The 26,888-nt window shown below is 46.6% G+C and overlaps 1 protein-coding gene across 2 annotated transcripts in view; it reads left to right on the top strand.

Annotated features, from left to right (window-relative positions):
- Positions 1–26,888, top strand: part of ERLIN1 (ER lipid raft associated 1) — a 286,035-nt gene that overhangs the window by 200,431 nt on the left and 58,716 nt on the right. For both annotated transcript variants that reach the window (XM_085608714.1, XM_085608713.1), the window contains exons 9-10: positions 8,814–8,905; positions 10,053–10,142. In XM_085608714.1, coding sequence (XP_085464840.1) covers positions 8,814–8,905; positions 10,053–10,142 — 182 coding nt within the window. The remainder of the gene's footprint in view (positions 1–8,813; positions 8,906–10,052; positions 10,143–26,888) is intronic.

The following is a 26,888-nucleotide window of genomic DNA, read 5'->3' as shown; positions in this document are numbered from 1 at the left end:
GAACTCCATCACAACAGACAGGTGGGTAAGACAAATTATCCAGTATGGTTACTGCCTGGAACTCGCAACTACCCCCCGCATATACCACACAAACAGCGTTCCATGTCACAAGATCATCTTACACTCCTCAAACAAGAGGTTCTCTCATTGCTTCAAAAGCACGCAATAGAACCAGTTCCCTTACAACATCAGGGTACAGGGGTATATTCACTCTACTTCCCAATTCCCAAAAAGGACGGAACTCTAAGACCAGTACTCAACCTCAGACCCCTAAATCTGTATATCAACTCAGATCATTTCCATATGATCACTCTTCAACAAGTGCTACCACTACTGCAACAAGGCGATTTCCTTACCACACTAGATCTCAAGGACGCCTTCTTCCACATTCCCATACATCCTGCCCACAGGAAGTATTTAAGGTTTGTGGTGGACGGACAACACTACCAGTTTATAGTCCTCCCATTCGGGGTAACAACCGCACCCAGAGTATTCACAAAATGTCTAGCAGTAGTAGCAGCACATCTCAGACGGCGGCAAATTCATGTCTTCCCGTATCTAGACGACTGGCTAATAAAAGCCAAGTCATTCAACAAGTGTGTCCTGCACACTCACCAAACTATCCAAATTTCACACAACTTGGGATTCACAATAAACTATCCCAAATCTCACCTCCAACCTGCTCACATACATCAGTATCTGGGAGCCACAATAAAAACCTCCACAGCCCGAGCATATCCCAGTCCAGCCAGGATAGCCAATATGTAGGCTTTCCTGTTTTCAGTTTCTATTTTTGGTAAATTCTGGTGGTGTTTTTTCAGTGTTTTCCAGTGAATTCAATACCTTAAAAAAACAGTGGTTATCAGTGATTACCCATTTCCACGCCATTAAAAACAACAGAGTGTTTTTCCGGTGTTTATGCAACGTTTTGCTTTTATTATTGCTTGCTTTCCGCACTGATAATGCATGACCTATAGAAAGTGTACGCACAGTGTATGTGAGGTACAAATACATTTTTACAAATCAGTACACCATAAAATACCTTCTTCAGTGAGTCTTTCGTCATGCACACTCTCTCTTTCCTTCCCATGTAAACTTCTATCTGTGAAAAGGCCCTCTCAACATTGACGGATGCACGATTGTTTCACAGGAAGGAGCATGTGCTCCAAACCATCAAACCAGGGCCGCAGCAGGCTGTGGCCAGATCATGGCTCAGACCAGGGCACATGGGAAGGGTTCATCCACAGCAGAGGCATGGATGGGGCCCTCAGTGAGCACCATTTGGCTGTCCTACTCTAGCGACAGCTCTTGCGCATGTTTTACCAAATGTATTTGCTCCCGAATTCTCAATTCACCTCTTGATTGCAGTAATATTATTACTGCTGGGGGCCCTATCCCCCAAAGGTAATGCCCAACTGTAGATTAGGGCCTCAGTAGGGTCTGTCTACAGCATGCACCTCTACCAACCCTGCGGTCATACACAACAGAGTAGCTACTTACTCGAACCAGAAAGCACCTTGGGGCCTCTACAAGAGGTAGGAGAGCGCTATGGCAGCACGATTGCAGTGACATGCTGAATTTGTAAGAGCAATATCAACATATGCCTCTTAATGTTCAGTGGAAATTGGTATTTTGTGATCACTTTGTGACTGCATCAGCTTTGTAGAGCTGCTGCCAGACCGCTATGATCACAGCATAGTGCTACCTGACTCTGAATACCAGTCTCAGGTAGCTCAGGGAGTGCAGCAAACCAGTCAGCAATGTATGCCTGATGGTGCTGACTTAGTAGCTACACCACACCAGGCCTAGTTGGATCCCTAGTCTGTCTGCTTTTCTGACGCATTTCAGCTAGAGACCACTTTGCTAATGTAGTCCCCGAGGGTACGCCAAGTGTCAAAGTACTGTGCAGAGCGACATTATATGTTCTCTCCATGACTGGGTTGGTACGATCACAATCTAGTACCACCGGACTTAAAATCCTTGTTCCTCATAGAGCTGAGACAGGAGTGTAGTCAGCATAAAAACATCCACTCTATGCACAGGCCTACAAGTGAGGAACCAGCTATCTCGTTCAAACATCTAGTCTTCTGGGTTTTCTGTTGCCGCCAGAGAGGCTGTTTGTTCCAGGAATGGACCCTGCTAGAGGCTGGTCAAGGAAGAGGGTTGACAAAGATCCGACCATAGTTACCAGATGTGTGTATGAGCTGAAAATGGATAATACATTTGGAGTTGTTCAGTGCAGGGAGCTCCAAAGAGATGCAAGGCACTGTGCCAACAGATCTAGATTCAAGGTACACCATTAACATATATAAGCACTCTGCCAACAGATAAAAAGTGTAGCAGCATATGAAAGGTGCATTGCTACAAATACAAAGGCTTGTTACGGCACCTCGTTTGTTGATGCCAGATGATGGAGTGGTTAGACATCGGTAGCAGCCACCACGTCCTCTCAAGGAACGAGTCAAGTACTGAGAGCTCCGAGACACTCCTACCCCTCTGCGGTCTCGGTGGTGACTGCTGGAGGGTGGACAGCATCACTCACGCTTGAACACTGAGGCCTTGTGAGAACCACTTGATGGGGATTCTGAAATGCTACTTTGGGACAGAGTGGCAAGTGTTCTTTCAAAAAACTAGCCCGCTTGGCCCATAACCAGCCCACCCACAGAACCTTCCTTCTCCTCGCCTATTTATGCAGCTTTCTGGAGAGATTTGCCTTCGGTAATTATCAAGTGCAGTTAAAGGAAATGTAAATGTGTGGGGGCGGGGCTGTGGTCTTTCTTCCTAAGTGGTGCTGAGCAGCCAGGCTGTTAATTTTAAAATTGTTAAAAGGCACTGAGCCACCTCTGTTAAAGGAAGAGGGAAGGTTTGTGCTCCACACCCCCCAGCACCACTCAAAGGGATAGCATAGGAGACAGAATTTTGAAACCAAACTGTGTACAAAAATGTGCGTGTGAAATGGGTCCACGGTTGCAGCTTGACAGCCACCTGCCCCATAATGCCCTTCCTGTAAGCAATAAAGCAGCCCTTTTGTGACTTTCCCTATATTTGAATGTACCCCTTTTCAGTGCCCTTATATAGAATGTGCCGCTTTTGAGGTTTTCTCTTTAGCTATGAAACAGCTAGTTTTGTGCTCTGCTTGCGTGTTATAAAGATCTTCTTTTGGGGTTGCCAGCATATTGTTTAGCACTCCTATTATGACCTAGCCATATTTCACAACTAACCTCCCAATTGTTATTTACGTGGATATTGCGAGGTACTCCCTTTTGTGACGTGCCTCGATGCTACAATGCTCGCTTAAGTGACTTGCTTATATGTTGCACTACACCCCTATTTTCTGACTTGCGTGTTTCTTATTTTTATGTAGTAGGGATTCACTTCCCTGCTGTGTTTGTATGTTTGGCTTGTGTGTATACTCTGAGGCCAATGCGGCTACCTGCTTAATGTGGCTCTGAGGAAGCCTCAAGGTACTGTAGAATGTACAGATGTCACCTTAAATGTACTAAAGCTCTGCCTGCACACGTTATTAATATTTCCTAACCTCAGGTTTTTATTCACGCGGCAAAAACAGGCGAGGTTTATATTGAATTCTATTTATATGAGAGGCAGGGGATAAAAACTAAATACAAAGAATGTTGAAATACTGAGCCAACCAGTATTAACCGTACATGCCAACCCTCCCGATTCAGGCGGGAGACTACCGATTTCAAGGCTAGTCTCCCACCTCCCGATTCCTGCAAGCAAAACCCTGATTCCTCTGGGTTTCAGCAGACGGGGCTTGGTATTGTGTAACTTGTTAATTCTTCCAGCAATAGTCAGAGTGGCGATGCAGGGGCAATAGAAGGGTTGAAAGCCCAACTAAGCCCCATTGACAAGTGAATGGTCTTTTAAAGACCTGTGAAGTACTCTGGGGCGGCTGTGTGTGTGTGCCTGGGCTGTCACACAGGTGGGGGGGAGGGGAGGGGAGGGGTTGGGGGGGGGGGGGGGCTTTGGTGTATGCACTGCCAGCAACCTGCCAGGCCAGTGAGTGCAGAACACTTGCATCCCCCTCTCTCTGCCTGTCATTGCGCTCCATGCTTCTGAAAGGGAAGAAAAAAACGTGCATTTGCGTTTCAAATGTCCAGTCCTGCAGCAACACACTTCCAAAGCCCATACATGACAGTAACCCGATTCAAGTCCCCATTCTCCCGATTTTCTTAATAAAATCTCCCACTTTGCGCTTCTGAAATGTTGGCATGTATGGTATTAACAAACATATTAAACCCTCCTTGTTGTAAAACGGACATAAGATTGATGAAATGCTGAGGCAACCATTACCAACTAAAACATGCTTTGCCTTCCTGGAAGACGTAGATAGACTGCTGAAATGCTGATCCCACGATGCATAACTAAAAGGACCCATCCATACCGCAGGACGAGCATAAGCAGCTGAAATGTTGAGCCAGTTTTAACCACTGAATCACGTTGCACCTCCCACAAGACGCACTAGTGTTTTAGCTCTCTTTGTCTCGAGCCAGCAGCCCAAAGAAGAATCCTGGCCAGTGAGGCGAGCCGAGCAATTCCTTAAATTATCTGATTAATTTAATGACCTGGTCACCTGCACGTAAGGTTGCATTCCTCTGTGTAACATGAGCCCCGATTTCAGTAAGTGCCCCAAGGGATTAACTGAACCGAAGCCATCGTGCTGCGTACGGTTCCTTTCCTAACACCAACATGGAGCCAGCAGCGATTCCAAATTAACAATTTGCGAACTGGCCCCAGAGCTTAAATGTTGCACAAATAAAAAAAAAAAAGAGTAGTGAATACGATTGTTGCATCAACAAAGAAATAGAGTGGTTTTAATTTGTAACAGAGCCATCAGTCGGGGGTTCAATCAAGTACCTTTCCTCAGATGTTAACGTTGAGGACTTTGCTCCCAGCAGAGAATGGACCCCCTGGAGGGACAAATGCGCCGCTCGTAAATAAAACTGGGGGCAAGAGAGGAGGAGACTCACTGCACAGCTAGAAGCACTCCAATTAAGTGACCAGAAAGCAGAGCTGAATTGTGATCAAGGCGCCTGCTGCAGTTATGTGTGCATCCGACAGGCCCGATTCGAGTTGGGCGAATGCATAGATTTTCTTTTGCCAAAGGTGAGATTAGTCGGCATAGGACGGGAGCGGAATGGTGAGCAGCAAAGCTACGGACACTGGGAGGGGGGCGGTATGAGCAAGCATGGCCAGGGATAGCAGGAGGAGGGGGGAAGGGAGCAAAGAACACCATGAACAGCGGGAGGAGGGTGAGATAGTACATTGGAATTACCGATGCGTAGCTTGGGTGCTGTTTTGTACTGCTTTGGCTCCCTCAAGTGGCCAAGCAGTGCAACAAATGTAAAAAATCAGCGATACTCTGTTTAAACCGGGTCAGCTGATTTGCAGCCAGTAGGGTAATGTCGAGCACAATCGGTTTTAACCGACTTCCGGACAGCCTACCAATATGCAAGCTCTTATCGCAAAATTCCAAATCCAACACTCTCTTCCAGCAAGAGTGTTCATGCAACTCATAGGCATGATGGCGTCCTGCATCTTCATTTTGCCTTATGCAAGACTTCAAATGCGTCCCTTGCAAGAATGTCTAGCAGGTCAGTGGAACCAGGCTCACGGACAACTTACGGACCTGGTGTTGGTGGACAGCCGCACACATCGCTCTCTCAAATGGTGGAACATAACAAACCTCTCCAAAGGGCGGCCGTTCCTAGAGCCTCTTCCACAGATAGTGCTGACAACGGACGCATCGCTCACAGGATGGGGAGCCCACCACCTCGGCCACACCACTCGGGGCAAATGGACCACTCAACAAAAAATGCTCCATATCAGTTACCTGGAACTGCTAGCAGTGTTCTTAGCACTAAAATCATTCCAAATACATCTCCAAAACAAAACTGTCCTCATTCGGATAGAGAGCATGACAGCCATGTATTACATACAGAAACAAGGAGGCACACATTCTCTCCAGCTGTCCCAGCTCGCACAGAACATTTGGAGATTGGCCATTCCCCTGAAAATATACCTACTTTCAGAACACCTTCCAGGGGTTCACAATCAGATTGCCGATCTGTTAAGTCGACAGACTCAACAAATCCATGAATGGCAACTACATCCCCAAGGTCTAATACCCTTTTTCCAACAATGGGGCCAACCAGACATAGATCTGTTCGCCACACACAAACGCAAAATGCCCAACCTTCGCCGTCAGGTTTCCCCACCCGTAGTCAAAGGGCAATGCAATATGGATGAACTGGTCAGGAAGATTTGCGTACGCTTTTCCGCCTCTCCCACTCATTCCATTAGTGGTACGCAAGCTCAGGCAACAAAACTGATCTTAGTAGCTCCCACATGGGCACGCCAACCTTGGTTCCCAACACTACTGGAACTCTCACTAGTGCCCCACCAAAAACTGCATCTCTGCCTGTCCTTATTAACCCAGAACCATGGAGAAATCAGACACCCAGATCCAGGTCAACTGAACCTGGCAATCTGGCTCCTGAAGTCCTACAGTTTGGTTATCTCAACCTACCACCAGACTGCATGAATATTATAAGAGAGGCCAGACGACCTACCACTAGAGCCTGCTACGCTGCAAAATGGAAAAGATTTGCCATTTACTGTACTAACAATCCTATAAACCCACTGGATGCATCCATCCAGGACATCATTTGCTACTTACTACACTTGCAAAGATGTAATTTGGCATACTCATCCATACGTCTCCACCTAGCAACATTAGCAGCCTACTTACAAAATAGACAACACTTGTCACTCTTTAGAGTGCCTGCGATCAAAGCCTTCATGGAAGGACTAAAAAGAATTATTCCTCCCAGATTACTACCCTCTCCAGTGTGGAATCTAAACATTGTTTTTACAAGGCTCATGGGACCCCCATTTGAACCTCTGCATAAATGCGAATTACAGTTCCTCACATGGAAAGTGGCTTTCCTTATCGCTATCACATCCCTCAGAAGGGTGAGTGAAATCCAGGCTTTAACCATACAAGAACCATTCTTACAGTTGCACCGTAACAAGGTGGTTCTTAGAACAAACCCGAAATTCTTTCCAAAAGTCATATCGCCGTTCCATCTTAACCAATCAGTAGAGCTACCAGTGTTCTTCCCAAATCCCGACTCGGAAGTTGAAAGAGCCCTTCTGTACTACATTGACAGAACCAAATCATTCCGCAAAACAAAACAATTGTTTGTTGCTTTCTCACCACCACATAAAGGCAACCCCATTTCCAAATCTGGGATAGCTAGGTGGATAGTTGAATGTATCCAAATATGCTACCACAAGGCTAAACGCACACTAACTGTTCCCCCTAGAGCGCATTCCACACGCAAAATAGGGGCTTCCATGGCATTCTTAGGAAACATTCCCCTAGAAGATATTTGTAAGGCAGCCACATGGTCTACAACACACACCTTCACTAAACACTATTGTGTTGACATGCAAGCAAAGCAACAAGCTTCTGTGGGTCAGGTTGTCCTTAAAACTCTATTTCAAACTGCTGCAACCGATACAGGTGACCACCGCTAGGGGAGATACTGCTATATAGTCTATCCTAAGTGTGTGATCTGCAGCTCATACGCCTCGAACGGAATATGCTACTTACCAGTATGCATCTATTCTTGGCATGTAGAGCTGCAGAGCCACACACGCCCACCCACCTCCCCGGGACCTGTATCTGTTCCAGCATTGTCTTACTTAGACAACACACATGGACATCTCTCTCTTTTCTACACACTCCATTTCCCATATGGCGAAAAACAATCTGACGATGGAGTTGATGCCCATGCGCACTGTCGTCCAAGGGAGGAGTCACCTATCTCGTGACCAAAGGCTTCTTCCGAAGACGACGACAACCTGCAAGCATCCGGGCCCAACACCAGATGGCGATCTACTATCCTAAGTGTGTGACTCTGCAGCTCTACATGCCAAGAACAGATGCATACTGGTAAGTAGCATATTCCTTCTGGTGAATACTCTAATCTAACTGCAGAGTCCTCACTGCCCTTCCGTGTTCTTTGGTGTGGCCTCCTTTTTAACTTCCCAAAAGGTCCGAAATTAGTATTCAGCACACCGGTGCCAACAGTTGTTAGCACTCTGTGTCTGAGGATACAGAAAGACAAGCAAGTGACAGTAGCGCACAAAGGTTGTTTTCATAGGTGATTTCGCTCCGTCGTTCTGGGGCATCATTGATCCGCATGGAGTTGCATGTTGCCATCTAGTGATACGAGGGAGTACTGCTGTACAAGGTTTCCAGATACAGTCTGGCTTTGGGGTGTATTCTAAGGTGAAGAATCTGTGTAATTACTCTTTTAGTAACTGGAAAGAGGGTTACAAAAGCGACACATCACCCCAACATCAGACCTGAACAGCTCTTCTAGTGGCTTTGTTATAGCACATCAATATCTGGGCCACAGACTCACTATACACCATACAGGGAGGCATAACTTCTATTGTATTTGGAACACGTGGATAAGACTGCAACTCTCCTTCACTCCCAGTCTTTCAGCCGTTGTGCAATCTACCTGCCATGCCCCCTGCTCTTTGCCTGTCTGTGTATATCTCTGGGAGAGAGTGAATATGGTTATGTATGCATGTCAGCTGGGTGGAAGTAGGTCAAAGGAAATTAAGGTGGGAGTCCAATGTGAATTCAGGTGGTGGGGCTGCGTTTAGGTTCATGGTTTCTTCTGAACTGTTTCAGTATTGTAAAGGAAGTGGGCTGAAAGGATTAAAATGTAAGTTTATACTGTTGATAATGTCTTTTTGTTTCTACACTACAGGGAGGGTGAAAAGACTAAACTCCTGATCGCTTCCCAGAGGCAGAAAGTTGTGGAAAAAGAAGCTGAGACTGAACAGAAGAGAGCACTAATAGGTACCATTATCTGACTGGGAATAGTCCAATGCAAGAGGTTGGGAGGTTTTGCTTAGGGAAGGAAAACCTAATAGAACAACTTCTAGAGTGTGACTCTCCGACGTTGAAGACAAGAAAGTGCAAAGAGGTGCTCGCCTTGGGACACTGGGTAGAAGAGAGCGCTGATGAATACTTTTGTATGGCGTGGAGTAGATAGATCACTGATGGGTACTGTGCTGTTAGCCAGAACAACAGATTGCAGTCATATTTTGTCCTGTGACAAGGAATGATAAAGAGCAATAAGAAGAAAATGCTGATCATTTTGTTTCCGGTAACAAAACAAATGCACTTCTGGTTAGTCTCTAGAAGAGTGGCCACACAATACTGGCATAGTACATGAGATTAGGTAGAGTACGGGTAGGCCTTTATGACAGCCTGGCTATTGACTTGCTGCACTAACTATGCATCTTTGTTCCCCTATTTTGTTTTAGTGTGTCTCCGTCCCCTGCCGCCCCAATCTTGCACTATTGTGGTAACTGCTATTGGTTTTGCCAATGCTAGATGTTTAAAATATACAGTTACAGCTATTGGCATTACTTTCAAAAGGACCATCGATTTACGTGATGGGGCAATCCACACAGTGGCCATTTTGAAAGCATCGAAAACATCGGCCGTAGTCTGACTCGGCGCATGTTGCGTTACATACACCAGCATTTTGAAAGTATAGAAAACAATGTTTTCAATACTATTAACATGGCAAATCACTGCTATTGGTTTTGACAAAGGCAGCACATTTTAAAAGCCTCTGACATTGGCGTAGCCCACACAGCACTGGCAAAGTGAGTCAGACTGGCGTTGCTCTGCATGTTCTTTACTGCTGCTGCCCTCCAGGCTGTGCAAGAGCTGGGAACTACTGTCTTCACCAACCTGAAGCCCATAGCCTCCCTCTCATTTCCCTTTTGCTGACACCACTTTTGTTTGACTGTTTTCCCCTTTCAGTGACCCCTTATCTGCACCATTCTTTTAACAATTCTATAATCCCTTTATTTCACGGGTGATGTCCCCTAATCTATGCCCTCTGTTCCTTAGCTCTCTTTAACTCTCACATTCCTAGGCCCATGTCTCTCTTCGGTATCTCTATTCACATGCTTTTATCTTTCATTTCCAGAGGCTGAGAAATTTGCCCAGGTTGCCAAGATACACTATCAGCAGAAGATTATGGAAAAAGAAACGGAGAAAAGGATTTCGGAAATAGAAGGTAGGTGACACTCTATGTACCTTTCAGTGTCAGGTCTTTGTTCTTCCTGGGCTCTCCTTTTATTTCTATGGGCTATGCAGGTATGGTTTGTTAACACTGCTTTAAAACGTAACGCAGTTACTATAAAAAACAAGCATTGACATAGCCAATAGGTCTCGCCTTTGGGACCTTATAAGTGTTTAGTTATGCAACACTTGATGTTGTTGCACCAAGGATATTGTGCTGGATAACTAAACACTTATAAGGTCCCAAAGGCGAGACCTATTGGCTATGCTAATGCTTGTTCATAATGTACATGAAATGACTATGCATTTTTATCTTTGGGAATTCTGCTGCCCAATGCTGCACAGTACCTATGGGACGCTTGCACTGCAGTTAGTCAATGCGCACTGGTTACCTCCCTAAGGGACACTGCACTGTGTAAGAGACGCTTGCACTGCTGTTAGTCTATGTGCTGTATTGGTTATCTGCCTGAAGGACACTTGCCCTTCTGCTACTCATGCAATATCTGTTCTGTGCAAGGGAAGCTTGCACTGCTGCAAAAAGCACTTCTCATTGCGTAATACTGAAGGGTAAGGAAACATTTCACACACAATTACCAAGGCTACTAACTTTGTCAATGCTTGTTTAGCAAGCAGCTGCTCAAACTTTTAAGTCTAAGAACATCCACATTATATTGGAGACTAGGCATTTTACTTCCTTTTGAGTTTGTTAGTTTGTCTATACATAGTGACATTTCTAGTGTACTGTCTTTTTGGAAAACATATTTGCTTCTTTCTTGCTTGTATGGTGAATCTTTTCACTGCTGTTAACTGAGAACCGGAAGACAGCCGTTCATCTGCCTGCAAATTATTGAAGGATTTCCAGTTTGACATTGGTGAACGTCCAGAGTCCATCTCCGGCTCTCTGTGTTCTAAAGGTTTATCCAGGTCACAGGTCCCCCATTCGCACTCGTGGAGCCCAAACATAACTCAATCTCACTCAATGTTCGCCCGCTCTACACTTCACTTAGGGGTACAGAGTCTGTTATTCTACATGCCCATCAGACTTGCCATGGGTTTGGAGTTGCATTTCGGCGCCGCTCAGTATAAAAGCACAGTGAGCCATTACCAGTTAAACCACAGAGGCAGAACGGATAAATATAACCACGTTCTGTGGCAAAGTCTAGAAAGCACACACAGCAGCCACAATTCAGCAAACCTCCCACATGGAGTCAGCAGGGGCGCAGAGTGGGACCGTCCTGTCTCACAGATTAATGGCAGAGAGGCAGATAAAAATTCCACATTTAGACAGCGGTCTTGCAAACGCGGACAAGTAGCATATAAATCTTTTTATTACTTGATTACATCTGAATTGCCAGGTGGTGTTTATTCTAGCATTCATTGATTTTGTAATTCAGATGAGTCACGACTTTAAATTGCTGTACAATTACGGGGAATGGATGTTAATTTAATTGTTTTATTTTTTTAAAAAAAATCAAGCATTGACAGTCAACATGTCTGTCTTTCACAACCTTGTGCGTTTTTTTTTTTTGTTTGTTATTGCAAGTTTAACCCACAAAATAAAGGGCAAATAAGAACAAGGAGAGGTTTGGTCTGCACTAAACTAAAGGGGGCGGGAGGGGGAGCGAGAGGCGGTGAAGGGAAATGCTGCGGGAGGAGAAAAGTTCAGAGCGAGAAAAGAATAACAGAACAACTCTGCCGAGCCTGGACTCCGGTGCTTCATGGAGGGCGAAGCATGCCCTGGAGAGTGAAGCATGCCCTGCGTGTAAAACTTCCTGATCTAGGCAGCTTGTTTCATCCCTGCATCAGCTCGACGTAGAGGGGATAAAAGGTCCGTCTCTGCCAGTGGTGGGTACCCTTTGTGGGTGGGCAGCGGGCACCGTGCAGTCAAGAAAAACAAAAGCTTCAGCAGAGCTAAGCGAAGCATTATTTTTGCCCAGACAATAAGCCGTGATTGAATGTGGTGCCTCTGTGGTGAAAATGTCTGCAGTCTGGAGTATATATTATTGTTGCTTACTTTGTAAAACGTCCGTTCCTCTCACTGTATGTTTATGGTGAGATGTGGTTTTGGGAGGCGCCCTAGCTCCCCCACAGGTAGCAAACTGAACATGCAGTTAACACAATAAGGAAACGATGTGCCGGCCTTAAAAACTTCTGGTGTAAGTTTCTTGCAGCACTCCTGGGTCTTTTCCAGTTGATACCGGTGGGGAGGGCACGGCCGGAAGAGGGCATTGTCAGAACGCTGAACTTTGAAAGAGTGCAGCGCGCGCATCGTCCCTCGAATAGACGCCGCGGTCCTTCTGGTCTCAGAGGGGGTGGGCTCTTAGAAGGGCGCTGATGTTTTACGACACGTAGTTTTGTCCTCATCCGTGAAACCAGCGCTTAAAAGGACAGAAGCATACAATACCTCTGGCTCATGATCTGCTAGTAACACATTCCCGAAAGAATGATTGCAGGGTGACACAGAAAAAGACAGGGTATTAGCACTACACAAGGAAGCGTTTAGAGAAAGAAGCACACGCTTAAAGGTTTAAAGTCTTTAATTAACGAGCACTAGCGATTATGTAGTTCTCAAGACTGGTCAAATGGTGTGAATAACGAGCATTGCAGGGGTGCGCGCGCGTGCCGGCAAACACGCGAATGGTGCGCGCGCGTGCCGGCAAACACGCGAATGGTGCGCGCGCAGATCCGCCAAAAGTGAAAGCAATGCAATCACGCTCCAGTTGATGCTGAAAGCGGGCAGCTGTGCACGTTCGCGTGAATGCAAGCGTTAGGCCAGCGCTGGTAGCACTTTGAAATACCGTATACTAAATGTCTCGCCTGAGACAGAGCATGCGCTGGCTCAGGCGAGACCTAAAAAGTGGGCACTGTGGCCTTTTAGTAAGCATACAAGCTAGCTTCCATTTCATAGGCTATTTGCCACAGATAAATGCTAACTACAATGAATATTTGGCAAAAAAATGTGACCTGAGCTCTCCCATCCCTCACACCAAACACTGGAGTGACTTATGTGAGACCTACGCTTAGAAGGTCCTTAGCAGATGGCTTCTTGGCATAACATAGTCTCATAAGTGGAGACCTCTTATCAAGTTATCAAGTTATAAAGTTATACAGTGCTCAGTAGGTTAAGTGAACAACGTTGGATCGAATTGGTTGGTGCACTCAACCTCTCTTCATGGGTTAATAAGGTTAGTGAACTACAGTCCACTTACGGTCTGTGTCAGGCTTTCGATATGTGGCGAACATTTCAGATGGGAACTTCTGCAGACTCGTTACTTATAAAATGTTTCCCAGGCACAAGGCTGGTTCCGGAGGCTTTTGCATTTTTGCTTCCTCACGCTGCTAGGTGGGTTCATGGAACTTCTCCTTAGCCTTGTTTTGCACAGAAAGTGACAGAGTGGATTCACATATAAGCCCCACCCCTGCGAACCGAGGTTAGTACATTTATTTCCCTACCTTTAAATGCAGATCTGGAACGCCACTCCCTTTTTGCTTTTTTGTTGGTTGACTATTTCTTCCGATTTGTTTTTCCAGTGTGCAAGGAAACAATGTCCCCTCCAAAGATTACAGGGCTCAAACCATGCTGTGACTGTCGAAAAAGATGTCGATGACGGGCCTGCACAAGGTGTACATTTGGTGTTTAAGCTCAGGGCATGAGTCCAAGTCATGCAAAGAATGTGCTGTCATGCACACAAAGGCGATCCAGGACTGTGAAATGAACCTGTAGGTTGCCAAATACTGAAAGATGTCATAGGCCTCTCTAATGTCCAGCTTCTGTTCCATATCGAGAGGGTGGACTTGTTCCATCAGGAGGCCATTCCTGCGACATGTCTTCTTTGTTGTCGAAGTCGACCAGTAAGCCGAATTCTAGGACAACATTCAGAATGCTCACACTTGCCCAATTTCTGCCTTCCCTGGATCCGGGAGACTGGTTGCCTTGGACCTGCAAGATGCATACTTTCATCTGCCCGTCCTGTGAATCTACAGATGTTACATACTCTTAAGGTAGGCGAGAGACTCCTTTTACTGTGCTCGCCAGTTTTCCCCTATCTCAATGTGAGAAAGTGCCATCTTTCTTGCATGGTATGCCCCACTCTTTGCTGAAATGCTGAATGTAATTTGACTGATTGGCAGGAGTCCAGGGCACAATCAGGTGCCCAGGGCCTATGTTCCTTCCCTAAAACACAAAAACCAAATTGGCAAACCCTGGCCACATGTCAGCCCCTGGTAAATGGTACCCTAGGTACCCAGGGCAGGCCTCTAATGGCTGAAGCACTCATTATGCCAACCTTAGAGGCCCTGTACGCACACGTACACGCACACGTACACACACACCCCCAAATAAGGACAGTGGATGTGCCAGCCTGCCAACCCCACCCCTCAGGTGGGGGAGGCGAGGTGAAGCACATCTCCGGGCTCACACCATCTTGAAGATGGGAAACCCTGCCCAATCAGGACTAGGCTACTGCCCCCTCCCACAGGAGAGAGGCAGGATAGGGGGTGTACCCACCCCACCCCAGGACAGGGACCCATTGGTCCCTGCCCTTCACCTACCTGTAACGCCCCTAAATCTAGTATTTAGGGGCACCCTGAACCTTCCTTCCCCAGATTCCAAAATCCGAAGAAGAGCTAGAAGAAAGAAGACCTGCCCTGCAGCTGCTAAGAAGAGGAAGACAACAACTGCTTTGGCCCCAGCCCTACCGGCCTGTCGACCCTCGAACCTGCTCCTGCTTAACCCGGCATCTCTTGTGGCCAGCAACCTCACAAACCCCGGAGGACCTGGCTACCTTTTGACTCTAAGCCCCCTGGGACTCCCATGAGTAGAGGCTCTACTCAAATACTACTTCTAATCCCTGGCAGCAGCCCGGAACCGCGAACCCAGCACACTCTGCACCTTCCAAGCCTGGCCTGTGCCGGAGTGAACAAAGACCACCAGGACGACCCCACGGCGACTGTGACCCCGAGTCCGGCACCCAAGGACCTCCCTCGACACTCCTGAAGAAGCCTGCAGCCTCAGAACCAGGTGCCCCCCCAACCGCGATCAACAGAGGGTAAGATTTCCCGACACCAAAAGGTGCCCCACGGCCCCCTGTGCCCAATCCCGGGGTACCTACCTATCCTCCAACTACCCAACTTGCCTCTAGAAGTGGTGGTGGCACCTGAAGAATCTTCATCTCCGAGCTTGCAGTCTTTTTCTAAACCGGAGATTTCCCATTGAAATCAATTGAGCGCCCGAAGGCTCAAAAGCACCCTGCACCCAGCCGCCTGAGTGGCCCTGGCAGTGCAACCTCTACACCTATCTACTTCCCCACTTGCCCTGAGTAAGTGACCAGGAGCCCAGCTCCCACAGCCGCGTGGCCTGCTAGTCAGCAGCCACCAACCACCAACCAAGGCCCCCCCTACCTCACATAGGATAACATTGGGCCTAACTCTCTCTGCACCCGGCCGCCCTAGAGCCGCTGAGGGTGAACCAACTGTACCTACCTGACCCTGGGAGACACCTGAGTCTATGCCCAGAACCTTAACTCTGCCAGTCGAGTACTTACCTTTAAACCGATAACTCAATTTTCTCAATAGGGTAACGTTGACTGGCTTTTCCTGAAATTTCTTCTAAGTGTGGACTTTTCAAAACTTAAAATATTCACCAAAAATCAGCCGAGTAACGAAAACACTCACCTGCTCTTAGGTGAGCTCCCAGTGCTGGATCTTGGTGCCCAGCACTGACTCTGAAAAATACTTACAACTGTACTTACCAGTAACCCAATTTTCTCCCATAGGAAATCATTGACTGTTTTTCTGTGAAATTTCTTCTAAGTGTCAATTTCTGCAAACTTTAAATATTCTTTAAAATCGTATAATATCTGAAAACGTAATTACTTACCTGTTTTGGATAAAGGTCCCAGTACTGAGTCTAGGCACCCAGTACTGGATTACAAAAGTAACAAGAACATACTATACCTGCAACTTGAATTTTCTGCCATAGGAAATCATTGACTGTTTTCTATGAAATATTTTCCAAGTGTCCATTTTTAAAATGGCAAAATATTGTCTAAAAATCATCACAGTAATTAAGTCGACTTTTATCACTTGATTCAAAGTATTGACCCAGGACTGAATCTAGGATCCAGTCCTGGAATTCCAAAAGTAATCCTAAAAGTAATCTGTGGCAAATAACTTGAAACTTCCATTAAACTCAATGCATTATTGTGTTTAGAATTGTGTTGTCTATTGCAACCACTTGTAACTTTCTACAAAAGTCAATTGCATACTGCAAAAGTATTTATATAAAGCATATCATTCTGAGAAAGTATATTTTAATACCTATTGTTGGTTCTAAAATAAAACAAGCATATATTTTTTATATATAAACCATTGGCCTAGAGTTAAGTTATTAAGTGTGTGAGACCATTTGCTGGCTGAGTGTGTGCAACAAATGCTTTACACTGTCCTCTGATACTGCCTTACTGCTCGACCAAGCTACCACTTTAGAGAGTAAGGTTATATCCAACTGTAACCTCTGCCAAACCTCTGGGGACTGTGGACTCTGTACACCCTGTACCTATTTGGGAACAGTATATACAGAGCCACGTTCTTACACTCAACGACTGACTGTTCAAGGCAGGCTTGTCACAGTTGGTCGTAGATTTCCTCCAGAGGAATGTAAACCTGTTGACGTCTTTTGCGTTCTCGATCAAAAAGCCGTAGTCACACCCGACTTCTAAACATAAACTGTATTCTCGACATCAGAGAGCAACCGGTTGCATATGGAGGAAAGAACCAGCCTGATGATATATTTTCTTGCACAAGCTTGGGATATTTTAAGATTGCACCAAGGATGATACTCCCCACTCATAATCCACCCCGACACACATACTCTCGGGTTCTATTTAGTAGTTGTTCTTGCCACATCTATGCAACTACTGAAGGCATTGGTTTAAGAGCACCTATCTCCAACACAGTCATGATTTCCCTCTCTAGAACACTTTCTTCTAAGCCCCACAGGCTTCATTGCTCTGCTTCCCTACACTGAGTGTTAAAACAGCAGCAACTGGCAGGGGGTGGGAGGGACAGTTTATTATGGGTCAATTTGTTACACAGAACAATTGTATGCTAACTCTTCATAAATAGCCAAGCACTGTTCTTCTGTGATTGTACGATGGAATCTGTTACATATCTACCAATTATCATGCTGTGTAACCTCTTTTGGCACATAACAATTAAATCTTTTTTAAAACATATGGTACGTTTCAGTTTAGTGCATTAGATCACAACATTGCAAAGACGTTAATTTGAAGTGAAAGTTTCTTAACATGTCATTTAAAGTATTCATTAACCCTCTCTCTTGACAACACCAAGAGTGAACAAAGTGACAAGATGTATAAGGAACGGATCATTAATACTTTTTTAGATGTGTCTATGATGCTGATTCGCTGTAATATGATGCATTGATACTAATTGTACTACCTAAACAATCCAAATGTAATATATGGGCTTAAATCACAGGTCTTCAAACTGTGGGGCGTGCCCCCCTGGGGGGGGCGTGGATGGGTTCCCAGGGGGGGTGTAAAGGCCTCTGCAAGCACATGTAAATGAAGACGCCTGGAAGTGCAGCGATGTTTATTTGCTGCATTTCCAGGCTGTCTTCTTTTACTCCGAAGCCCTCAGAGTGCCCTGGGGCCAAAGGTCAGTGGGTGTGATGCTGGGGGCTCGGCTGGGCAGTGTCTGGAGTCTTAAGACTCCAGCACGCCCGAGTTTTTCACAGGTCTTTAAAGATCATTTGCATACCTTTGGAAACTGGTTACGGAGGCTTAGTTTTTTTTTCCTTTTCCAGTACTCCCTGGGCCCGACTCCTTTTCCTTACATTTGTATTGTAAATTTACTGCTGTAGCGTGACAATGCATTTCATGAAAAGGAATATAGAAAAGGTTTGCCAAATGAAAAAATGCCAGCCATGTATGTTTAAAGAGCCTGCATAGACCTTGCTTTGACACTAAATAGGGTCTTAAATAAAAAAAAAGTACGTATTCATTTGTAATTTGACTTTGTCTGTTCCTAGAACACATTTAAAAGTGCTTTATATTTGCTTTTCGAAGTACGCACAGATAAGTGCTGTAAATAGGGCTTTAGGTAACTGTTTATTTTTGTACCGTCTGCAACATCAAAACAATGAGCTGGCAACCCTAATCATAAGACTGGAAGTTTATTGCAGGATCAGCACATTATTTATTTCCTTCACCCTCGATTCCCTGATTAATTCCATAATAGCAATAGTTTAACTTGTATCTGAAACCCTACGCCCGTCAATAACATGCTGAGTTACTTCAAGTGTCAGGGAATGCACCCTACATTCAGACAACTCACTCCTCATTCTCACCCTTCACTTTCACGCTTACCCTGCACTCACAGTGCATAGTTATGGTTTTCCCGCATTTGCCACATAATCCATCTTCTGCTGCATAATTTGCAGATTAAAAAATGCAGCAAGACATGTTACCTCACAATGGAAGGCCCTTTCTAAAGGTTGACTGGTTGCTTATTGCTATATGTGGGTGTTAATGTGGTACTTATGAGGGGCAATAAAGGCCATGACAATGTTAATAAGTGTAAAAATAGCGCAGTAATGCTATCACACAATATGTAGCATAATTCGCCTTTGCTTGCTGCAGAATTTAGTCAACCACGCTGCATAATTTGGCCTTCTCCTGCCGCATAATTCCAGTGGCCCTGTTTATAGTGCTATGAGGTCCCAGCCTGTGGCAGAAAGCACTGTGAATATGCAAGTCATTATTTTAAAACAGTATGTTCGAGTCATATGAGCTGCAGATTGTACACTTAGCATAGATCGCCATCTGGTGTTGGGCCCGGATGTTTGCAGTTTGTTTTTGTTCTTTGGACAGTCTTTGGAAGTCACGAGTTCGGTGACTCCTCCTTCGGTCCGTACTGCGCATGGGCTTCGGCTCCATCCTCAGATTGTTTTTTTCCGCCATCGGGCTCGGATGTGATACTTCGTGCTCCGGCTTCGAACTTCTACGGTTCCAGCCTCGACGGAAAATCCTCGTTCTTCGAGTTTTCTTCATCTCTCGAAGCGGCACTTTTCTCCATCCCGTACATCGGCACCGGCCTTCGGGCCCTCCTCGACTCCGGTCCCGGCCGATGGAAAGGACTCCGTTCAAAAAGTGCCCAAAATGTGGGTCTAAATTTCCCCACACCGACCTCCATCAGGTGTGTAACCTTTGCCTCTCCCCAGAACACGAGGCTAGAGACTGCCCCGCCTGTAAGTCTTTTTGATCCAAAAAGACCATCCGGGATCGAAGAGCTCGACGCACCATGGCGCACTCCTCGACCGCGGCTCCACCGGACATCTTCGGAGAAGACGCCGAAGCTTCGGGGCATCTACACACCGAGCAGGAGGACGACGTCGTCAGCGCTTCCGAGGCCGACGACTCCGACGTGGAGGACATCACACCGGCGCAGCGGGTCGTGAGTACTGTACCCCCTCCCACCCCCGCACCCAAAACCAAAGAGACACAGGTTACACCCTCGCCTGCAGGCCTGGGTAAAACCAAGCGCACAGCTTCCATCACCCCACCTTCGGGCCCGGTGTCGAAGCCTCAAAAGTCTCACGGCAGCTCGGGCTCGAGCCAGCCGACGCCTGGTGCCGAAAAACACCATCCGGCACCGAAGAAAGCGATACCCAGCTCGACTCCGAAGCCACCGGTGCCGAAGCCTGGACTCTCGGTGCCGACGAAACACAAACACAAATCTGTCGGCACCGACGCTCCGACGCCGAAAACTCCTTCGACGCCGAAAAAACCGGAGGTTCCAAAAAAGCATGGCGCACAGAAACCATCGAAACCCTCGGCTCCGAAAACATCGGCGCCAGCGGACGATTCGGCGCCACTGGATCTCTTTACACCAGACCCTTTGCAAAAGACTCTATTTAAAGATCCAAAGACTGGGCTATTGACTTTAGTTGTCAAGAGACGTCTTGACACACCGGCTCCTCCTCCACCGCCCAAACGGAAGGACTCTGCTACTTCTCCTCTCAGAGTGCCCTCCCCACTACCTCCTCCTCCACCTCCTCCACCCCCTCCCAGGTCTCCGCCACCCTTACCTTATCACTCCCCGACCCCGTCCCCAGATCCGGACTTCGGGGATCCACATTATGACCCAGCGGACGCCCCAATGGACCCCACTCCACCGGGGACCCCAGACCCATGGGAAGACTACCACAACCCTGACATACCTGATATGCCTCAGGACGACCTATACCCATCCAGGCCGTCTCCTCCAGAGGACTCCTTAGGGTTTCACCACTTAGTGCAGAGAGCAGCACACTACCATGGGGTGGACATGCATAGCGAACCAGTGGAAGATGACTTCCTCCTGGACACATTTGACATTCAGGACAAGTCCACGTCTATTTTGCCCATGCTTAAAGGTGTCACCAAGCATGCTGCAGAGGTGTTCAAAGACCCGGTCAGGGCCAGGGTACTGAACCCTAGAATAGAAAAAAAGGACAAGGCGGCACCCACAGACCCTGCATACATTAAGGGCCCTGCTCCCTTAGATTCCCTAGTTGTCTCCACAGCTAGAAAGCGGGCTAACTCCCAGTCCTCAGGAGAAGCCCCACCACCAGACAAGGAATCGAAACTTTTAGACGCGTCTGGCAAACGCACCGCCTCCCAAGCTGCAAACATGTGGCGCATTGCAAATACACAAGCGCTACTTGCGCGCTATGACAGAGCACACTACGACGAACTTGAGGCTCTTATGCAGCACCTCCCCGAAAAACACAAGCGCAAGGCTCATGACCTGATACAGGAGGGTAAACTAATTACAAACACCTCCATTAAGTGTGCCCTTGATGCAGCCGACACTGCTTCTAGAGCAATAAATACCAGTGTCCTGCTTCGTCATCATGCCTGGCTCAGGATCTCAGGGTTCAAGCCTGAAGTCCAGGCGTCCATACTAAATCACCCTTTTGATCAACAAACTCTCTTTGGGCCAAAGGTGGACGAAGCGTTGGAAAAGATGAAAAAGGACACAGACACAGCAAAGTCTATGGGGGCACTCCAATCACAGGCCCCTAAACGTTCCTTTCAACGCTCATCCTTTCGTAGCACAGGCAGAGGCTTCTCCACCGATAGCGCCTCTACCTCCTACAAGTCCCCTCCTCAAAATACCTTTTCAAAGGGCAACCAAAGGGGTGGTTACAGAGGCAACAACAATAAGGGCAGGGACAAAACTAACACCACCCGTTCCGCAACCCCGCCCGCACAATGACTTCCCTTCCCTCCCCCCAGACCATCCCACTCCGGTCGGGGGCAGACTACAACAATTTATCCACGCATGGGAGTCCATAACATCGGACAAATGGGTGACCCAAATTATTCGGTCAGGGTACTGTTTCGAGCTAACATCTACCCCACCCAATATCCCACCAAGACACCGTCCAATGTCTCAAGAACATTCCACACTACTCAAACAGGAGGTGCTCTTACTCCTCCAAAAACACGCTATACAGCAGGTCCCCGTCAATCAGCAAAATCTAGGGGTCTACTCTCTGTATTTCCTGATACCAAAGAAAGACGGGACCCTGAGGCCCATTCTGGACCTCCGGCCTCTCAATGCATACATACATTCAGACCATTTCCACATGGTCACCCTACAACAAGTCCTCCCGCTCCTCTGTCAGGGAGACTTTCTCACTACCTTGGATCTGAAAGACGCATACTTTCACATTCCAATACACCCTTCTCACAGGAAGTACTTCAGGTTCGTGGTGGACGGTCAGCATTACCAATTCACGGTTCTCCCCTTCGGGGTCACCACCGCACCACAGGTGTTTACCAAATGCCTAGCGGTAGTAGCAGCACACCTCAGACGTCAACAGATTCACGTCTTCCCCTACTTAGACGACTGGCTGATAAAAGCCGCGTCCTACCACCAATGTGTGCAACATACAAACAGCACCATCCAACTGCTCCACCTGCTAGGCTTCACGGTGAACTACCAAAAGTCCCACCTCATACCATCTCACACAAAGCAATATCTCGGGGCCACTATAGACACCTCCAAAGGTATTGCCTATCCAAACTCAGCCAGAATCGCAAGCATACAAGCCTTGCGCAAAACCTTCCTTCCTCAACACTCTCTTCCAGCAAGAGTGTTTATGAAGCTCATAGGAATGATGGCGTCTTGCATTTTCATAGTGCCCCATGCAAGACTTCACATGCGTCCACTTCAAGAGTGCCTAGCACAACAGTGGAACCAGGCCCAGGGTCAGCTGACGGATCTGGTGTTGGTGGACGGCCGCACCCATCACTCTCTGCAGTGGTGGAACACCACAAACCTTTCCAAAGGGCGGCCGTTCCTGGACCCGGTTCCTCAGGTGATTCTAACAGCGGACGCATCGCTCTCCGGCTGGGGAGCGCACCTCTTACACCTCACCATGCAAGGTCTATGGACGCCACAGCAAAAACCGCTCCACATCAACCATCTGGAGCTCTTGGCAATCTTTCTAGCCCTAAAATCTTTTCAAAAACAGATTTCGGGCAAAGCAGTCCTCATTCGCACAGACAACATGACTGCAATGTATTATATCCAAAAACAGGGGGGGGGGACACTCTCCCCAGCTCTCCCGCTTAGCCCAGAGCATATGGAGATGGGCAATTCCCCAAAACATCTTTCTCCTGGCACAGCACGTTCCAGGCGTACAAAACACCGTGGCAGATCTGCTCAGCAGACAAACGCAACAACTACACGAATGGGAACTGCATCCACAAGTTCTTCACCCATTCTTCCAACAGTGGGGGCATCCTCAGATAGACCTCTTCGCCACCCATGAAAACAAAAAATGCCCAAGCTTCGCCGCCAGATACCCACACCCATTGTCCAAGGGCAATGCGATATGGATGAACTGGTCAGGCAGATTTGCATACGCCTTTCCACCTCTCCCGCTAATTCCATTAGTGGTAAGGAAGCTACAGCAGCACTCCCTCACACTCATTCTGGTAGCCCCAACATGGGCCAGGCAGCCGTGGTACACCACACTACTACAGCTTTCGGTGGTACCACATCAAAAACTGCACCTGTCCCCATGCCTCCTAACCCAGAACCATGGAGAAATCAGGCACCCGGACCCAGCTCAGCTCAACCTTGCGATCTGGCTCCTGAAATCTTAGAATTTGGATACCTTAACCTTCCCCCTGATTGCATGAACATCATCATGGAAGCCAGACGTCCTACCACTAGAGCATGCTATGCCGCAAAGTGGAAAAGATTTGTAATTTACTGCCGTAACAATACAATCAACCCTTTAGATGCATCCATACAGCACATCATGTGCTATCTGCTCCATCTTCACAGGTGTAACCTGGCATATTCATCCATACGCCTACACCTAGCAGCGATCGCTGCTTATCTACAAAACAGACAGCATTTATCACTGTTCAGAGTGCCCGCTATTAAAGCCTTTATGGAAGGCCTTAAACGAGTAATTCCTCCAAGGGCACCACCTTCCCCTGTATGGAATCTAAATGTAGTTCTTACACGGCTAATGGGTCCACCCTTTGAACCAATGCATAAATGTGAGCTACAGTTCCTCACCTGGAAAACAGCTTTCCTCGTAGCTATCACTTCCCTTAGAAGGGTTGGTGAAATACAAGCGTTCACTATACAGGAACCCTTCCTACAAATACATCACAGCAAGGTCATACTTCGTACAAATCCGACGTTTCTGCCCAAGGTCATTTCCCCCTTCCATCTCAATCAATCGGTGGAATTACCTGTCTTTTTCTCGCAACCTCAATCTGTTGCAGAGAGGACCTTACACACACTCGATGTTAAAAGGGCTTTGCTGTACTACATACAAAGAACGCAACCCTTCAGGAAGACTAAACAATTGTTCGTTTCCTTCTCTCCACCACATAAAGGCAACCCCATCTCTAAATCAGGGATAGCTAGGTGGATTGTAAAGTGTATACAAATTTGCTATCAAAAGGCAAAAAGAACATTATCTGTTCCACCTAAAGCCCACTCTACTAGAAAGTTAGGGGCTTCTATGGCTTTTCTAGGGAACATACCCTTAGATGACATCTGCAAAGCAGCCACATGGTCAACACCGCACACCTTCACAAAACATTACTGTGTAGATGTGCATTCCAAGCAGCAAGCTAGTGTGGGCCAGGCTGTACTAAAGACACTTTTTCAAACCACTGCAACGGATACCGGTGGTCGCCGCTAAGGTTGGGTACTGCTATATAATCTATGCTAAGTGTACAATCTGCAGCTCATATGCCTCGAACGGAATATGCTACTTACCAGTATGCATCTGTTCTTGGCATGTAGAGCTGCAGAGTTGTACACGCCCACCCGCCTCCCCGGCTACCTGTATCCGTTCCAGTCCATCTTATTTAGATACAACACGCATGGGTTTCTCACTGTTATTACTACGCTCCATTTCCCTGTTGGCGAAAGACAATCTGAGGATGGAGCCGAAGCCCATGCGCAGTACGGACCGAAGGAGGAGTCACCGAACTCGTGACTTCCAAAGAACAAAAACAAACTGCAAACATCCGGGCCCAACACCAGATGGCGATCTATGCTAAGTGTACAACTCTGCAGCTCTACATGCCAAGAACAGATGCATACTGGTAAGTAGCATATTCCTTACATATTCTAAGCAAGGCTGCTGCAAAATGATGCAGTGATTGAGATAAAACAAGTTCTTACAAAACATACTTTTTAGTAATAAGTAATCAAACATTATCTAATGCAGACATTTTTGTAAATGTCTCCACTATTCCAGATCCCAGCTGATAACTCCTTTACATTACATCTTAAAAAGAATAGATCTTTGCCACCATAAAACTTTAAGCAGATCCACTGGAATTATTCAGCAGAAGAGGACAACATTATGCGGCAGGTTTGACTAAATTATGCAGCAAGAAAAGGTAAATTATGCGCCCCATTTTGTGGTTAGCATTACTTCATTATTTTGTCATTTTAACTCACAGTATCACTGTCGGGAAATATTTCACCTCATTAATACCAGTGTAGCAGCCAAATACAGCAGTAAGCAACTACAAGATTACCAGTCAATCTCTGCAAAGGGCCTTCCACTGCTCCGGAACACTTTCTCACGCTTTAAGTAACTTTTGTTCCGTTTGAGCTAGAATCAAGATTTTTTTGTTGTTGAAATCTGCAGATCAAGTAGCAAATGCAGTACACTGATAATTATGTGGAAAATGCTGCTGCTGCAGAAACTCATAATTCCATGGTTTCTTTTTTAACTTTCTGCACTACCACCCACACTTTGATTGGCAGAGGCATCTCAAAGTCAGTATTAACCATTCAGGGGCAGTTTGTTTGTGAAAGCTATGTCCCTGGGGTGGCAGGTAGAAGGCCAGCAGGGTTGCATTCAGATGCAGAGCCCTAATCCTCTCGATTAGGACAGTAATGGTCTAGGAGACAGAGGAAAGGAGCGAGATTCATAGATAATGTCAAAGAGAAGGCCCAGAATAGGGAGCAATGTATGGGTACCCATTTTTATGTTTTCAAATGGCCAGAGACAGCTTCTTCAGAGAGATACCCCAAAGAAGGGGACAATCTAAGTGTTTTCTTTTTTTTAAAGGGACATTCATTAGTGAAGCTGGTACTGCTGCCAAGTGTGTAAGTGGCCCCTGCTGGTTATCATAAAGGAGCAGATGCAGCAGGACTGGGGCCCAGGGATTTGGGGGTGCCCACTGCATCACAAGTATGACTGTGTACCTTTAAAAAAAGGGCATGGCAGCTTATTGTCCTTTCAAGCATTAGGACAGAGGTGATGATCCATCATGGAGTGAAAGAGGTAAAAAAGGCAAAGGAGATAGCCTGCTACCCAGGACTGCAGTTATCATTAGTGCAGCAGGTGTAGTTGCATTGGGGTCAAAGAGTGAGGGGCTCACAACACCCCAATTATGGGGAGCAGTTTGTTTGGGATCTGTTTTTTTTTTATGCCTTTGCTGCTTTAGAAGTCTCATATTTGGTGCAATTCATAAGCTATAGAAAAAGTGCTCCTGAAATCATCTCATAAGCCCCACTCCCTGCACGCAGCCATGTCCCTCCCGCTCCCCCAATCCTTGTCATAACATTTTGGAGGGGGGCCGGACCTCAAAACATTTTGCTTAGGGGGGGGGGGCTCAGAGTAAAAATGTTTGTATGGTGTGACTCACATGTCTTTGTTTAGTGGGGGTTCAGGGAAGGGGTACGGAACAAGTAACTGATTTGTAATGCTATCTTGTTTCTAAAATCTATTCAGATTGGATTCAAAATCGAAAAAAAACAAAGGAACTATATTACTCCGAACCCTCTAGGATTTTGCAGAAAGGGTTAGCAAATTTTGAAGCAGACAATTGTATTTTTAGCAACATTTTTGCTGCGGCTTGTTTTATTTACATTATGTTTTGCAGTTTTCAGCAAACTATTCCAGGAGAAAATTGAATTTTTCCAAATAGGCGTATGAAAAGTAACTGGGTGAATATTTGCCATGCCTCCTTTCATGCATAGCTTCATGACTAGCTATTGTAGCTTGGTCACTAGGATTTCGCATCAAGAAATCTACCTTCATTAATGATGCAAAATCTTCACTGAAGCCAGCTAGCTTATCTTGCATCAGAGTAAATGTTACATGATGCGGACTATGGGCTTCAACATGCTCATTCCAACCACTAGTACAACCCACCAGTCACCTTCTCCAGTG

Source organism: Triturus cristatus, chromosome 1_2 (assembly GCF_964204655.1).
Source record: "Triturus cristatus chromosome 1_2, aTriCri1.1, whole genome shotgun sequence".
NCBI lineage: Eukaryota > Metazoa > Chordata > Amphibia > Caudata > Salamandridae > Triturus > Triturus cristatus.
The sequence above is the reverse complement of the archived record's forward strand: the minus strand, read 5'-3'. Positions and strand labels throughout refer to the sequence as shown.